Source organism: Meriones unguiculatus, chromosome 11, assembly GCF_030254825.1.
Source record: "Meriones unguiculatus strain TT.TT164.6M chromosome 11, Bangor_MerUng_6.1, whole genome shotgun sequence".
Taxonomy (NCBI): domain Eukaryota; kingdom Metazoa; phylum Chordata; class Mammalia; order Rodentia; family Muridae; genus Meriones; species Meriones unguiculatus.
Genome location: NC_083359.1, coordinates 11,473,982 through 11,491,414, shown reverse-complemented (window position 1 = coordinate 11,491,414; position 17,433 = coordinate 11,473,982). Strand labels below are relative to the sequence as shown.

Sequence of the window (17,433 nt, the reverse complement as noted above, 5' to 3'; positions counted from 1 at the left end):
CAAAATGATGGGGTAGGAATGCAGAATTACAGCCACATTCTTCCAGTTTTGTTTCGTTTCGTTTCAATCATGAGAAAGCCTGTTTTGCCCAGAAGTGGCTATCACAAGTTTAGGCAGAATGATCCACTTTCAGAGTAGCTGTGAGCTGCAGGTAGAACCCAAGGCATGTACTACTGCTTGGTTAGGGAGAGCAGCCCTGAGAGGCCAGGCCTGTGGCTCTGCCTGTGGAGAATGGGGAATGAGTCCCCCTAGGACTCACATGTGTCTCTTCTGCATGGTAAGGTGGTATGGCCCTCAGTAGGTAGCCTGCCTCTGCTCTCTTTTAAGAGAGAGAGGATGGAAGAAGGCACAGGCTAGCAGGACAGATGTTGACATCTGCTCTGGTTCCTGTGTAGATACCATTGAGGTTTAGGCTAAAGCGCCCTAGCTCCGAAAAATAAGTCCTGTCTAGCCCAGCCCACAGAGGATGGGTTGGGCTCTCCAGTCAGTTTACCCTTCATTTCAGGAGGAACCTCACTCTCTCCAGCTAGCATATTTGTCTGGGTGTGTCTGCTACTGTGACCAATATAGGTAATATGTGTACTACTTGGTTCTGATGCCACATAGTTCCAAGACAAAGACCGTATAGCTCAAATACTAGAATCACCAGCCACATCTTGAAACCGTATCACTTCCTGGACCAAGCAGGTAGCCAACTTATTTATTGCATAGGACAGCCACTTGGAAGCATAGAAAACCAATAAGCCCTCTTCAATTTTACAGGCTACATGTGAACGAGGCTTTGCCGCCATGGAGGAGACACATCAGAAGAAGATTGAAGACCTCCAGAGGCAACACCAGCGAGAGCTAGAGAAGCTGCGGGAGGAGAAAGACCGCCTCCTGGCTGAGGAGACAGCTGCCACCATCTCAGGTGGGGCTAAGTCTGTGAGCACAGGTGTCCCATGTCTTGGGTTGAACCTATAGTTGAGTAGAGGATTGGCCTTAACATTGCTTTTCCCTGAGATTTAAGTTTCCCCTTAGTAGTAGTAGTGGGTATGTGACTGGGCAGGGTCTGTATCCTAGGCCATCCTTAAACTCCTGATGTAGGTGAGGATAACCTTGAACTTATTCTCCTTCCTTCATCTCCCCAATGCTGCAGTAATAGACATGTACTTTCCCACCCTGTTTGTGTATTTCTGGACTGAACATGGCCTCATGCATATCCAGCAGGTGCTGGACCAAACTGGTACCAGCCCTAGCCTAAAGCTTCGTTTTGGAGAGAGGTATTTAAAGTGAGTCAAGGACTACCTTGAGAAGTCCATTGAGAGCCTGAGAGCCAGTGCATCAACTGTTGGTGACCCTGTAGGGCTGGTCCCCACGAGGCATCCATCACTTGGAGCACTCTTTTTATCAGAGCCTGAATATACTGTAGCACAGCATGAGTATACTGTAACAAGTCTGTCTCAACCAAAGACTGCCATTTCTTCACATGATTAATGACAGTGCAGTGGTGTGGCTTTAGCATCAGAGAAGAAAATAGAGCAGCTCTCAGACATTCTTATTCTATAAACTTGTGTATCAATATAAAATTGACATTTTACCTGATTGTTTTGGAGTTTTTCTAACATAAATAGAACACCTTATAGACCTTGTAGAAGGAATCTTTGTGAATTCTCTCAGACCAGCCTGTTTTGGAGTCCTACTGCTGCTGGAGTTAGTATCAACAGGGGACAGACATCACAGTTTCCTGTCCTTGGCCTTATGGAGGAACAATACAGTAGAAAGAGATACTGCCAGTTGTAGCCCTAGATTTTGGTGCTGAGGGTTGTTTCCTTTCTGCAGCCATTGAAGCCATGAAGAATGCCCACCGAGAGGAGATGGAACGGGAGTTAGAGAAGAGCCAGCGGTCTCAGATCAGCAGCATCAATTCAGACATTGAAGCCCTGAGGCGACAGTACCTGTGAGTCACCTAGCCCTATGAAAGTCCTGTGGGAGAGGGCTACTTTCCTAAGCCTAAGACAACTTTGAGGTTGCTGTTCAGGAGGTGAGGAGACTGTGGTTCTAAGGACAGCAGATAGTACCTTGCTCTCCTGTGGCTTAAATTAAGGTTGATCCCTAAGATGCAGAGAAACAAATGTAACAAATGACATTATAAATGTCATTGTAAATCATAAAATAAGCTAGGCATGATGGCATACATTTGTTATCCTAGCACTTAAGAGACTGAGGCTGGAAGATTGCCACAAATCTGAAACCAGCCTGGGCTATTTATGGAGACAATGATCTAAAACAAAACAAAGTGCCTTCTACTTATTAGGGTTGACTGCAGACACCATCCGCCAATTTGTTTGTACACTCCTACCGCATCAGTACCTTATAAGGAGCCGTGGTCTGTTATGCTTGGTATACCACAGCTGTTTATGTCAAAAGTGGCCACAGTTAGTGTTCTAGAAATCTCATGTGAACTGACTATTTAGGTAGCACCAAGTGCAGCATTGAAATACCTTGTGAATTTTCACTCTGTAGGAATCACACTGCTAGGGACCCTTGGATTAGTACCAGGAAGTATCCATTAGATTAGACTTTGCTGGGATCTCTGGAATGTGCGGGGTCTAAAGCAACAATTCAGGTCCAACTCGGCTATACTTTGGGAATTTGGCCCTTCTGTATATAGAGTGCTGAGAACAGTACCTCCAGAGCTGGTTTCCTGTTGTGCTCACTGTCTGTGCTTTGAAATGATACAGTGCCCAAATGGGTGCTTCCCACCTGACATCTCTCAGAAACACAGCTCTGTTGTCACACTGGTTCTGCCTCCCAGAGTGTGCCAGCTGTGGGTAGCCCAGGAAAAACAAGAGTGGTTTCTGCAAAGTGTCCCTGGCATTCTGTAGGCAGACACTGTATACGGTCAGTGTCCAGCTTCCCCAGCCCTGTAGTGGGGGCAAGGCTGAGCTTTCCCTCTCTGCAGGGAGGAACTGCAGTCAGTGCAGCGGGAGCTGGAGGTCCTTTCAGAGCAGTACTCCCAGAAGTGCCTGGAGAATGCGCACCTGGCCCAAGCACTGGAGGCCGAGCGGCAGGCTCTGCGACAATGCCAGCGTGAGAACCAGGAGCTCAATGCCCACAACCAGGTAAGGCCAAGAGAACCTAGGCCTTGCCTTCACAGAGTCTACCTAGCCATAGTACCACCACATCTGCTCTTCCTGAGTCTTAAGAATCTGGTGACTTCTCTAAATCTCTGGCTCTCTAGTTGGGAGTAGCTCAGGTCTATCTCAGAATTGGGGTCTTTTGTCCTCCAGTGCCTGGGCTTATTTACCTCTCACAGTTGATTTTATCAGTCATGCTCATAGAATTCAGTACTCCTCAGGAAATTGGGGTTTGCTAGAATCACAGCTAGCCCACATGAGTGGGTTTGTTCAGTGTAAGCTCTTCTACAACACCCTATTTTTGCCTGCCTCAAGCTTTATCATGCTTGCCCTCTCTGGTTTCTCAAGCTGTGCATTGCACTGTGGGTAAAACTACTTGGGATCACTGAACCACAGCAGTAGCTTGAAGAAGAGCACTTATCAGGCAGAAAGGAAGCCCGAGAAATTTGGAGGGACAGAAGTAGAACAGTCTTTAGGAGCAGAAGTTGGGACAAGAAAATACTGCCCGTAGCAGAACAATTTACTTTCTTAATTACTTACTTTTTTTTTCCTCCTCCTCCTCCTCCTCCTTCTCCTCTTCTTCTTCTTCTTCTTCATTATAGTCTTCTGCTTCTTCTTTTCTTCCTTCTTCCTTCTTTCTTCTGAGCCAGAGTTTCTCTGTGTAGTCTTGGCTGTCTTGGAGTAGCTCTGTAGACCAACCTGGCCTCAAACTTAGAAATCTGCCTGCCTCTGCCTCTGAGTGCTGGAATTAAAGGTGTACACTTCCACCACCCAACTCGAACAGTTTTAAGGCCCATGTAATCTTAGTTCTAGAGACACAGTTGACCATTTGCTTTTTTGAGTTCTGAGTCAGTAAATCGAACTGACCACAGATAGAAAATGTTCAGGAGGGAAAACAAAAAACATTTGCACTGGGCATGTACTATTTTCTCATCACTACTCCCTAAGTAATACAGTACAACTGAGTACCTAGGAATTACATGGTATTGGGTAATAGATGTAATCTAGAGATAGTCTAATGTATATGGGAAGATGTATGCAGATACTGTGTGCCATTTTGTAATGGGACTTAAGCACCCACAGATTTTGGTGTCTAATAGGGGTCCTGAAACAAATTTCTGACAGATCCTACATCCTCAAATAGCCTTGCATATGAACAGTTTTTATGAAGTAACAGCCTCAATTGTCTACCTTAAACATACCACTGAACATTCACAAGGCTTGTGGGCTCCATTCTTAAGCCTCTACACACTACTGATGAGAAATGACCTTTGCTGGTGTCCAAGCAACTGTGTGTGCGGACGGTCATTGTTATAATGTGCTGTTGTCCCCAGGAACTGAATAACCGCCTGGCTGCGGAGATCACACGGTTGCGGACACTACTGACTGGAGATGGTGGCGGAGAGTCTACTGGGTTGCCTCTCACACAGGGCAAGGATGCCTATGAGTTAGAGGTACTGTGAGAAGCTAGGCAATGCCTTACTCAGGAGCTCCTGAGTCATACAACAGCTCTTTAGCTTAGCTTTAAAAGAAAGCTTCAAGAAGTTAGCATATGTGAAAGCTGTGAGAGGGTCCAAAGTCATCAGGGGTAGCAATTAGCTGACAGGTAGCGTGAGGTCTACTGGCAGGAGCAGCCTCTAGATGCCAGGAGGATCTGCAACCCCACACTGCCCTTTACCTGCCCACAAAACTGGTCTCATAAAGTGCCCCATTTCAGGGCTACAGGAATGCTGCTTGACTTCTCAGAACCCAGGATGGTTATTTTTAATCAAAAGGGCTCATTCTATGGTGGCATACACTTGTAATCCCAACTACTTAGGAAGCTGAAGCAATAGGATTCCAGAACAGGCTGGAAAGAAAAGAAAAGGAAAACACTGTTGAAAGAGGGAGGGAGAAAGAAAACACTCTAATGTATGTAGGCTTGTGATTCTCAACCTGTAGATCAAGATACCCTGCATATTAGATGTTTATATTATGGTTAACATAACAATAGCAAAATTATAATTATGAAGTAGCAACAAAATAATTTGATGGCTGGGAGTCACCAGAACATGAGGAACTATATTAAAAGTATATTGCAGCATTGGGAAGATTGAGAACCACAAGGGTAGGGCATCCTCAAGAAGGCCCTAATAAGGGAAGATTTTCCCTTATAGGTGGCTCAGACTCTTCCATACTGACAGGAGAGCAGGAGGAGCTGGGTAGTCTTGGCAGAAGTTCCTCCAGGAACAGTGTATCTAGGCCTTGACAGCTCCATCTCAGGGAGCAAGCAAGTCAATAGTGGGAACTCAAGCCAGTCCTTGTGCCTATTCTCAGGAGTGACAAATCTAGCAGAGTATCCCCATTTCCATTTCTGTAGAAACAGCAGTATTTAAATCATGTATTCTGGGTAGCAACAAGGGTAGGCTCTCTCCTCCCCAGTGTATGAAGCAACTGTCTGCCAGCAAACCTCTGTATGCACAGACTACAGGATCCTTGGTTTCTGAGAGTTAGTCCTCATTTTCTCTCTCTTTATAGGTCTTGTTGCGGGTCAAAGAATCAGAAATACAGTACCTAAAGCAGGAGATCAGCTCCCTCAAGGATGAACTCCAGACAGCCCTGCGGGTAAGGGCTATGTGTTTGGAGGCAGGACAGAGAGGGGTGAATGCCAGGAGGCTTGGCCAGGTCCCACTGTGCTCATTTTAGCATAGCAGGCCACTCTACAGGATCATGGTCCCAAAGTCAGTTTCCCTTAAAACACCAGCCTATAAGCATATCCCTCAGAAATGAACAAGGAGGCCTCCTGGCCTCATCAGGTGGTGATGGTTCCTGTGTTTCCATTCATTTGGATAGGAACAGTGACACACAGAAGAATGCTGTGTGGGTGAAATGAGACTTGATGTGCCATTCAGGTGGGTCTAGTTGGACCTGTCTCAAAGAGGTTCCTGGAGTCAAAAAGAAGTAATGGAATCCTTGGTGTGACTTAGCAAATATAAAAACTAGAGGCTTTTCTTGGCTGACACTCCTAGGGAAGTGGCTGGTCAGAGAGGACCACAGCAGGCTGCCTGAGACTGTCCATCTACTCACCACGTTTTCTCAGGGATTTCCAGGCCACAGTTCTCGCAGGGCATTAGTCCCAAGGCTATAGAGTTCAAAGTAAGTCTGATTCCTTGTCTACAGCTGCCATTCATGTCTGTCCCTTTGTTCTCTAGGATAAGAAGTATGCTAGTGATAAGTACAAAGACATCTATACAGAGCTCAGCATTGCAAAGGCCAAGGCTGACTGTGATATCAGCAGGTTGAAAGAGCAGCTGAAAGCAGCCACAGAGGCACTGGGCGAGAAATCTCCTGAGGGCGCTACTGTGTCAGGATACGGTGAGCAATCTGGGTGCTACTCATGGAGATGTTTTGGCACTTGCCTCAAACCCCAAAAATTCTAATGTCTGTGCCATCCCAAATCTCCTTTAGGGACCCCACTTGCACAGGTTCCACAGGTTTCCCTAGACGATCTGCTCCTCCCATATCCTGCAGCTGCTTTACACAGAGCTTCCATAGAAACAAGGGTTTTAATAGTCTGTTTTCTGAAAAACTTCAGCAGGTAGGGGGAAGAAGTTCTTCCTAGTTCCTTGATGCAAATGTTTTGCCATAAAATCTTTTGAGAGACACAAGCAAGCAGAACAAAGAGGGAACCTACTACCTTCTTGAGAACAATGGAACTGACCTCTTTCTGTGCGGGCTGAAAATATCCAGGCACTGTGCAGAACAGATGAGAATCTGCAGAGCCACCTACTCACTGTTGGACACTTTCTAATAATCCATGGTTTCATCTTACCTTCATGGTGACTTTTGCATTATAAAAGCCCCATAAACTGAAAATCTGCCCCAAATCCCCTAATATCCCTGCAGCTCAACTTTCCTTCACCAGCAAGTTCAGGAACAATAGCCATGACAGCACTCACACATGCCTGCTGGAAAAGTCCTCTGCATTGCTTATGGGATACAAACACCCAGTTTTCTGAAGGCAGCTGACAACAGCACAATTTAAAATCTACTTTACGGGGGCTAGAGAGATGGCTCAGAGCTTAAGAGCACTGGCTGCTCTTCCAGAGGTCCTGAGTTCAATTCCCAACAACCACATGGTGGCTCACAACCATCTATAATGAGATCTGGTGCCCTCTTATGGCATGTAGGCACACATGCAGACAGAACATTGTAAACATACGAAATAGATATCTCGTCTGTAGATGAGCACCACAGCAGCATTCTACCACAGTGCACAGAGAACCAAGCATCGTCCATGGACGGTAGTCTACTGGTCAGCGCAAACTGGCATTGTTGGAGGCTGCACGCACTCTGGTGTGACCCGGTGTACATCTTTATCAAGACTTTATAAGGACTGTTTTCCTGATGGGGTGGATCATAAAAAGAATTTGGTCTGATTCTGTTTGGTACCAGTCCTATGCCAAAAGTAAGCTAGAAATAAGTAATGAGGCCAGTTAGTCTGCCCAGAGTCGAGGTCCAGCTCGGGAGGAGGAAGATCCTATCCTTTGTTGACAGCACTGTTTGGTTCAGGAGTTGTGAGTTAGGACTCTGGTGCTTGGTGGGATATGAAAAGGGTATACTGTGGGTTGGTACTCGATCTGGGAGATATCTTGGTGCACTGTAGTGGTGGACTCAGCCCGTCCCCACATTGTTTGGTTCAGAAGATGTAGAAAGCAAAAGTAATGAGTCTTTTGTTCCTTCAGACATAATGAAATCTAAAAGTAATCCTGACTTCCTGAAGAAAGACAGATCCTGTGTTACCCGGCAACTCAGAAATATCAGGTCCAAGGTGAGTGAGGTCCAGCTTATAGATGAGGTGGGGCTAGAGGATGCTGGAGATGAAGCCCAGTACAGGCACCAGCCCACCCATGTGGTCACACTGGGGATGGTTCTAGTGGTTTCAAGGTCCATGTCCATGTTCCATGTCATTAGAACCATATGGGGCCAGGCCTTCAAGAAGCAAGACATGGAGAGATTCGGACTTGAGCCTCACAAAAGGTGGGATGGATTTGACCTCTCATCAGCTCCACTGTTTGTTCTCTGCACATCCCTGTCATCGCACTGATCTGCCAACCTTGGAGAGATGAAGTCACTGATCCCCAGTGTGCTTTCAGATGGGCGTGTCTCTGGGGGGATGGGTGGAGAGTACCTGGCCAGCATGCTGCATTTAGAATTGATTGTGTGTGTGTGTCTTATTTTTTGCTCTTTCCTCTGACAGTCCGTAATTGAGCAGGTCTCATGGGATAACTGAGTCGCGCCCGATTCCAAGTCCCCTGTCATGTAGGTAAAACCACTTCTCACTCTGCCCACTACCTGCACATGCGGCTCTGCATGCACTGCTCACACCTCCATAGCACACCTCTGTGTAATTATCTTCATTCATCCTTCTCCAACATACACAGAGTCCACATGAGATCTCAATAACTGTCCTGGAAGTTGGCACTCTAACCTCTTCACAGAGCTGAGCCTGCCCAGAGCCTCCCCAGCTTGACGGGTGGGCACAAGCCAGCATGCATACTGGGTGACTTGCACGGCCCCAAGCTCATGTCTCCTCTCTTGGAAACAAGTTGCAGGGAGATGGCGGATAGCCACTGAGCCTGGCAAGCAGTTTGTTCTCATTGAAGACCTCACCCATCCAGTCAGCAGCAAGGCGACTATCTATAGGAGACCCCTATAGATAGAGCAGATTCCCACTATGCTCTTCTATGTGGAGCTATACTACTGCATGGGTGGAGTCTGAGAAATCATCTTGTTCCTACAGGATGTGTCTGGCAACCAGACACGTAGAACTGAACATGACCCGGGGATTTTTGTGTTTGCTTTTGTTTTTATGCAATAAAAAGCCTCTCTCCAATGGAAGGTGGCAGGGCTGGTCAGTGCCAGGGATGCTGTGCCCAAGTGTGTGTGTTGACCTTTATGCAGCTCAAGGACTCTGGCCTGGTTGTTGCCACTGGCAGTTAAGTACCCAGGTGTGCCAGTTCCTGCTGCACATGAGCCTTTCTACCTTCTAGCAAGGTGGAAGCCAGCAAGGGCCATCAGCTTGAGGCTCAGAGGAAACAGGTTTGCCTTAGGGAAGAATATTAAGAAAGCCTATTGGCTCTTTTAACTAGTTTTTTGTTGTTGTTTTCTCTAGTTCCAAGTAAACTTATATGTAAATGTGGTTTTAAGATTAAAAACTTATAGTTTAGGGTTTTCTGTAAACTTAAAAAATGTTCTACTTGGTGAGAGGAAGCCTTTCTTGGCTGTTTTTGTTATTAGAGACTACTTTCTCCAATCTGAGGTGAAACTCTGCTCTTGCCCAGAAGCCCTCAGAGAGCTCAGTGGTCATTATGAACAAATGGGGCCTTTGGGTCAGAGTAAGAAAAGACATTCAGGGATGGCACCATGAGGAAGACACAGTGGGGTGTGCCACCTCCATGTGAACTTGAGGGACAGACAGGGCTCGTAACAAGGGACTGCGTGTTAGTAACGCTAGGAACTGGGACCCTCCATTGTAGCTAGATGTCCGTACCAAAGACAGCTGTTGGGGCTCTTGTGCCCAGCAGGTCACTAGAGTCACACAGTGCTAAGGCGCCTCTGTGCTGGTGCAGTCACCAGAGCCATGGTACGTGGGAAAGGACATTGGGTTTCCAGACGGCACCTGACTGTCAGAGGAAGCAGGAGAGCCAAGACCTGGAAACTGCTTCTCACTTGATTTGTCAGCAATGGCATGATGGTCTGGTTCCTAGTTATGCTTTGCATCTGACCTTAGCATAACACACACAGATACACACCTGCCCCCCAGGCAAGGTGGGGACCAAGATGGCAGCATGCCAGTGCTGCCTTTGTGCACTTGGACCTTTCTGCCAGCCCTGTTAAGAGAGATACTGCTGTGTTATGATTGGGACCTCCCTTGGATACTGTTTCATGTGGCCTCAGTCAGCTTTCATAGCAGCAGCATGGCCTCTTCTGAGAGCCAGAGCAGAGAAGAGTCTCCACAGTGTTGTCATGGGTGGGTGTGAGATGCTATGTGGCTGCACCTGAGACCAGAGACATGAGAGATGGCAGCTCTTGGGGTGTAAGGGACAGTGGGTCTTGTCAGTTCTGTCCTGAGAATGGTAGTGAGTGCAGTGACTGGGTTAACACCCCTGGGGGGTCAGTTGCCACTTAGGGCCACTGTGACCATCCTGGGCCTGATCTAGCACATGAAGATTTTCATTGTGGGACACCTGGAATCCAGTCCTAGAGCACTTAGCAAGTCCTCAGCTAGAACAAAACATTTATGGCAGTGCAAGTATCCCCACTCCCCAGGGGGATACTGTGGTTTTGGCCAGAAGACCTATTCCCATCTTTTGGGAATCTGGCTGCCATGGAACCACCTGAACTCAAGGGAGGTGAGACTTTAAGAATACCTTGAAGCAGGTGTGGGAGTCACTATTCACACACACGAAATTCGTCAATACTCATTCAAGGACAGCCTCAGTTAGATGAGTACTTAACAAACAAAACAAGCAAACAAAAAGACCAGTTCAAGTTATTATGGGAAGCTGGTAGTAAGGGACACCAACCACAGCCCAAATCCTTCTTCATACCCTGCAGGAAGGTAGGCCTCGACCTCCACAAACACCCTGGCTGAATATTCCCCAGTATAACCTGCATTCATGGCTAGGCACCAAGACTGATTGCCAACAAGAATCAATACTAAGGAGCCACAGCCAGACCTGGGCATGCTGAAATACGTTTACTGCCAGTTCTGTAGGAACTGTAGTCTTCTGTTCCAGAAATGAAAGCTTTGGGGAAAGGAAAGACACTTAAGGGAGAGGTGGGAAATATTCTATTCCCTAGCTAGGAAAACATCCTTTACCTTAAATAATACAAAGATCACAGGAGTCCCAGTTTAGACACACAGACACAGACACGAGCATATCTTCAAGGCTATAAGTTCATGGGAAAAAAAAAAAAAAAGGAATGAGACATGCGTACTCCATATACAGGAAGAATGATAGGTGGCCAGTTGTCCAATTCTCCAAGTTTTTCTCTTGTGGTTTTGTCTAAAGAACCAGCCCTAAGGCCAGAGTTGAGCTATAACACTTGATCTTGTTTCTCTTTATTTTCTCCCCTTTCTCACCCAAGTAAGTTTCAGCAGGAGAAAACAACTCCAGTAACACTACTTTTAAGGGGTCTTCTCAGGGGCCTTCTGCCCTCGCATGCCCACTAATCTCAGGATCCTTCAACCTCACACCTGCACCTGCTACTGAAGCCCAGCTGCCACTGATGCATCAATTCCTAACTGCTTCTTCCTGCTCTGTCTCCACCAGAGTCTCAAGGAAGGCCTGACGGTGCAGGAGCGCTTGAAGCTCTTTGAATCCAGGGACTTGAAGAAAGACTAGCTGCATCCATTCCACCTGACACATCTTTCCCAGCTGGTGGCAGCACAAGCAAAGTGTGGCTTTCGTCTGCATATGTGCTTTTCACTGTTTCCATCATTAACTGTGGTACGGATGCACGGAGACTGCCTTGTGGGGTGTTTGCTCCATTCCCTTCCCTGTTGATTCCAGCTTCCCGTTGTCTTTCCGCAGCTTCTTTCCCATGGTATTCTCAGATTAGTCAAGCTCAAGCGGTAGAGTGGGGAGGGCTTCCCCACAGACACCTGGGCAGGACTCCTTTGTCCTCCCACCACACTCACTGTCAGTATTAAGGCACAGCAGCCTGTTAATAAGCTAGCCCTGCCTCAAAGAGTACACATGTGGGGACTTACCAGTGGCTCTGCTCTGCCATCCAAGCTGAGCACCACCCTGCTGGGCAGAACAGAGCCACCGAATGTTCTAGTCTGGCCTGGTTTCTGAAGGGCCTAGGAATAGTGTCCAGCCTGCAACACTGCCCTTTGACCTGGGAGAAGGACAGCATTTTGTATTTGGCCCACTGATGCAGCTTAGAACCATACCCAGATAATCTTGGCAAATCTTTCACAACCTGGAAAATGTTGAAACCATTCCTATTTTTGGTTTTTTTGTTTTTTGTTTTTTGTTTTTTTTTTTTATTAAATCTTGCACAAAAGCCCCGACCCCTCTCATTCCTTCCTCGGCTTGTGCCTCCCTTGCTCTGCTAATCCTGGCCCTCTGGTGGCTGTGAACAGTTACTGGCAGACTGAAGCTTCAGACTGTCAAGTGCGAAGGATCCTCCATCTAGAGGGAACGTAACTGCTGGGTTTTGATCTGTCTGAAAAGAGGCTGTCATGTTGCTTGAAGAGGGGTGAGGAGAATGCCTGTGTACAAACACAGGCTATCAGAACTGGTGAGAATAGCAGCAGGTGCTCAGGCCTCTGATTTGTCTGCACTCTGGAAGGTTCTCTTGAAGTGTCTGCTTCTCATGGAGCCATTAACAGGGAGCCTGTGCTAATTTTGCTTTTTCTAGCTAGCTGAACAAGACCTTTCTAACTACCCAAAGCATTCTAGGGTGTTTCCATTTAAAAACAAAACACACACACACGAGGTTTCCAGTCTTATAAAAAATTCATTCCGTAAGATGAAGCACACTCAAGAGGCACCATGTCAGGTGGGAGAGTCAGTCAACTAGATCCTCCCACTGTCCTGGCTCCTTTGTTAGTGCTGAGTGGGTCAGATGGTCTCTGGGTGCACAATTGAACTCTTCACAGGAACCCCTAATGGTTGTATATGAGTTGATGTTCAAGGTTATCCATAATGTCTGGCTGGCCTAATAGACAGGCAGGGCAAAACCTCCATGCTTTGTGACATATCTAATTGCTACCTAGCCTGGCAGACAAGCCCTGGCCTCCCCTTTTCACACTGGCACATGTTCAGTTACCGTTTTATATTATCAGCACCAGGAGCAAGTCAGATCTGTTCAAACAGTGCTTTGAGCTCAGAGTGGGCTAGTCTTTGGGAGCTGTAGTTGTGTGTTGAGGACTACTGTTCTCTCTGGTGTGGTTCCTTTGCAACTATCCTGCTGCCTTGGGAGCCCTCTGGCCCCAGCAATCATCTTCCTGCTTTATGCTTTCTGGGGTTGTACAAAGAGCCTACTGAAGATGCCAAGCCTACAGTTCAAAACATTTGATCTTTTGCTCTTCACCTCAGAATCCTAGGATAGTACCTTTGCTAAATGCAGTACTTGGGAGCCAGAGGCAGGCAAGGGCTGGGAGACAGGCACACTGCACTTACCGTTACTCAAGGTTCACTTTTGCCATAATACAGCACTCTCTGTTCTAGGGCTGATTTCATATTGGCACAGAACAGGGATGCCTGGATCATCCCCCACTGCCCAAGCCACTCTGAGCAGTAATTCATGTATCAGGGTGCATCTTGAGTTTCTTGGCAGTAACTTCTGGCCTCTGGCAAAGGTGAATCAAACAAGAAGCTGGTCTTCTGAGTCTCTGTAGCCTACCTACAGCAGTTTACTTGGACTGCCACATGGCCTTTGTCTATTCCTTACCCCAGTCCCTATGCCAGGCTCACTTTTGCCTGACCTCCTTACAGGCATCCTGCTCCCTGGAAAGAAGCTGAAGTTGGTGTATTCAAGAGAGGCGGCATCAAATGTGCAAGTGGAGTTGGTCCAGGCATCAGGAGGGGGGATACTTGTCTGAGGATGGGGTAGTAATATAGCTCAAGAAGCCTCAGCCTGCTCCCAGCCCCATCAGTGGCATATTTTCCCTACTTCATGGTAGGAACAGCATTAAAATGAACAGACATAAGAATTTTATTTTCCTGAAAATATACATTTGTGATCTGCCAGCATCCTCAAGCAAACTGCCATTACAGGGAACACACCTGCCTTCCTTTGACAGCGGATGTAAACATGCTTAAACTACATCTTGCATGGGTGGTGCCTAGTACCACAGCAAAGAGTGTCTCTCTCACCCAGGGCTCCTGGCTGAAGCTTTTCCAGTATGGTTGTGTCCACAGATCCAGGGCCATAATGGGAGGCCAGGGACCCAGGAAGTAGGCAGTCAGCAGAGGGCAGAATGCTGGGAATGTATGGGTTCAAATGAGTGAAAGCTGCAGTCAGAGTTGAAACTTGCCTAGACTCAAAAGAACAACAGTGAACTGTGTGGAGTGTTTTTATGCCTGTACTCCTAGTTCCTGGGACTCGGAAGTTGCAGGTCAGTCTGGTATGTAGCAAGACTATCTCAACATACAGATGGGCTAAGGATATATATAGCTCAGTGATGGTAGAGCACCTACCTAGCATGTGGTAAGGCCTAGGGGTTCAACCACAGTACTACAAAGAGCACACCTGTGAACTTAAGGACAAGGGTCCAAAAGGAGCCTCAGAGATTTGACTAGGAAACAAAATTGGCGTTAACTTCTACCCTAGAAGCTTCTACCCTAGAACTGAACACACTCCTCACTGCTGACACCTAGCTGGTGCTGAGGGAAGTGCTGGACGCTGCAGAGCCTGCACTGTGAAGCTGGGCATCAGTGGAGAGATTCCTGCAGGCCTGTCCCACACACCAAGTGGCCTTTTTCCGGACCTCCAACTATGCCCTGGTTCCCAAAGACAGGCTGGACACACACCCAGAGGCCCCATGCAGCCTTCCCACTCACCCGTCTCCATATGAGTAAGCTTGCACATCAAAGTCAGCTGGCAGCTATCGGCAGAATCAGTCCCCAGATGCACAGTAACAGCCAAACCCCAGACTGCTGGTAGAGGGACAGTTACCTCCCAGCTGATTGGCCTACACCTGCAAAGCAGGAGGGTTACCTGTTCTTGCTATGTTGTCAAGGGATATCACCTTCTCAGCTACTAAAAGACCAGCAGTGCAGGGACACACACCCTTTCTCAAGGGAGCGCCCAGCATACAGAGCACTCAGCCTGTAATATCAGAGCAAGTGATGGTAGCATTTCTGAGATGTGGCCTAGGGATTTTTGTACTAAGTTTGTGTGAACTTTTACAACATCTTGTCTAGACACCTCTTTTGAAGGTATGTTGAGTTCAGTGCAAACCCCTCACACCAGAAGACCATGAGTTAGCTAGGCATGGTGGCTCACACATTTAATCAGCACTTGGGAGGCAGAGGCAAGTTAAGTTCAAGACCAGCCTGGTCAACATAGTTCCAAAGAGCCAGGGGTACACAGTAAAATCCTGTCTAAAAGACCATGTTAATAACTAACATCTTCTAAAGCCTTCGTTACTTAACAGATTACACCCTCATGACAAACCATTATCAATGCCCTGGTTCTTGTTGGAAGTGTTCTGTGAAACTTTCTAGAGCCACTCAAGGAAAACCAGGAATATGAGGGACTTTTGGCATCATGCCCTCAGGCTTCTTAGTCCATTTTTGTTAGGGGAGCTGGTTGGGGGTATAAGCTGCTTCGGGCCCAGGTGCCTAGCCCTGACAGAACTGCGGGGCTGGGCTGTGTGCAGAGCAGCCCGGCTATCAATCTCTAGCGACCTGACTGTATATAGCCCGGGACTCCCAGGAAGCTTCTGGCTGTATTTCTGTGACACTGGGAAGAGGCCCATCAGCAGAAAGTTAAAAATGGCACAGCCTGGGCTGGGGAGATGGCTCAGTGATTAAGAGCACTGGCTGCTCTTCCAGAGGTCCTGAGTTCAATTCCCAGCAACCACACGGTGGCTCACAACCATCTACACCCTCTACTGTCCTCTTCTGGCGTGCAGGTGCACATACAGATAGAGCACTGACGTACATAAAATAAATAAATAAAATCTTTAAAAAAAATGGCACAGCCTACAACTGAAGGACTTCAGGGCCTCTTCAGTTTCCCATGGGTCACAGGGGAGCCTGGTGCAGATTCCATGGTGGGACAACACTACAGAGCCAGCATTTGCTCTGGAAAAGTGCAGTTGTAAGAATCCTTGCCAACACAGCCCATTCCAGCTTGCCACAGTCAACATGCTATCAGCTCATCTCTCCTTTAGAGTTAGTCATACCACACATTTAATTTTATTTTAGCCAGGAATACATTGTAAAGAACACTAAATTCACTGTATTTGTTTCTGTCACAAACTTCAATTTAAATGGATTTTAAGATAATTTTAAGATTCACCTTTGGTATTAAGGCTTTACTACAGGATCCCAAGCCAGTTTGTAGTACTAACCAATGTGGCTTTTTGTAGGTTTGCTGTGTAGAATGTTCAGCACCCGAGTAACAGTGGCTCCTTGACAGTCAGAACTCTAGGTGACCTTCCATTGCAGCTGCTTGACGGGGATGGGGGTGCCTGTCTGTGAACATAGGGCCTCCCAGGGCCACTTCACTACACCGCAGCAGTCACAAGCTTGTGCTACTTCACCTGCTGTTGAGGTATTTGGTTCCGATGCAAGCAATCAGTTGCCAGACTAAAACTTACACGTGGAAGGAACTGGAGCCTCACTGAGCCAGGGAGGCTTCAGCACAGCTTCCCAGAGCCAACTTAGGCAAGCGTGTGCGCGCACAGGGTGTGGCTCCCTGCACATGAAGTGTCCCCCACTCCTCATGTCAAGATTCTGTGGATCAGTGTGAGGCATTTCCTACAAAGTCTGTGGTCGGGTGTTCACTACAATTGAAATGTTAATTTGTAGAAATATTTATTCCTTTGTGTGACAAGCTAGAGTCCTTGGCTATAGCTAACCATTTTTATTGTGTAAATACTGCTTGATTTTACATGAACTGTATCATAATAAACTATTTTTGCATTGCCCTCTGCATGCATATGGGTGCTGACTCAGCCAGGTGAAGACCAGAACCTAAAGTCCTGAATCATAAATGTAATGAACTGAGTTTCATGTACGTTTTACAACCTGCTGCTTTCCTTTTTACACTGTTTCTCAAGAGTTTTTGTTTTTAAGATATTTATATTAGATTTTACATTTTCACATATAAGCCATAATATTTTAGGTCTAGAATGTAAGGTACTTTGACTTGCTCTAAAAACGTCAGGAGTTAAAAGAACAGGAAAAAAAAAATCCTGATGGTCATTCCTTCATTAATCAAGATACTCTGTTTTATGGCTCTTGTGTTTTTATTTTGTGGTGCTAGAGCCCATGGCCTCAAGCATGCTGGTAATCCCTCCACATGAAGTTATAGATCAGGCTGGCCTCATGATCTTAGCTTACTGAGTAGCAGTATGCACCATTACCTGGCCTTCATGGATTTGCTTGTGCTATAATTGTGCCTGGTGTTTTGTTTTAAAGCATAACCTAAAATAGGCAACACAAAATTTAACACAATTGTTCTTTAATTATGATATATTCTTGATGTTTCTATTTCAGTTTTTTAACTTTTTGTTCAATAACTTTAAAATAATAGCCTAGGTCAGACATAATGGCTGCCAACTTGGTGATCCCAGCCCACTAGA

The 17,433-nt window shown here is 46.7% G+C and overlaps 1 protein-coding gene across 6 annotated transcripts in view; it reads left to right on the top strand.

The window, feature by feature from the left end:
• Positions 1–16,776, top strand: part of Mprip (myosin phosphatase Rho interacting protein) — a 120,278-nt gene extending 103,502 nt beyond the window's left edge. For 4 of the 6 annotated variants that reach the window (XM_021639510.2, XM_021639508.2, XM_021639511.2 and 1 more), the window contains 8 exons: positions 763–910; positions 1,822–1,939; positions 2,945–3,104; positions 4,454–4,573; positions 5,637–5,723; positions 6,311–6,473; positions 7,844–7,929; positions 11,438–16,776. In XM_021639510.2, coding sequence (XP_021495185.1) covers positions 763–910; positions 1,822–1,939; positions 2,945–3,104; positions 4,454–4,573; positions 5,637–5,723; positions 6,311–6,473; positions 7,844–7,929; positions 11,438–11,509 — 954 coding nt within the window. In that variant the 3' untranslated portion in view covers positions 11,510–16,776. Of the gene's footprint in view, positions 1–762; positions 911–1,821; positions 1,940–2,944; positions 3,105–4,453; positions 4,574–5,636; positions 5,724–6,310; positions 6,474–7,843; positions 7,930–8,358; positions 8,421–11,437 lie in introns of all 6 variants that reach the window. The other 2 variants (XM_021639509.2, XM_021639516.2) reach the window with 1 other exon arrangement.
• Positions 16,777–17,433: the final 657 nt, after the last annotated feature.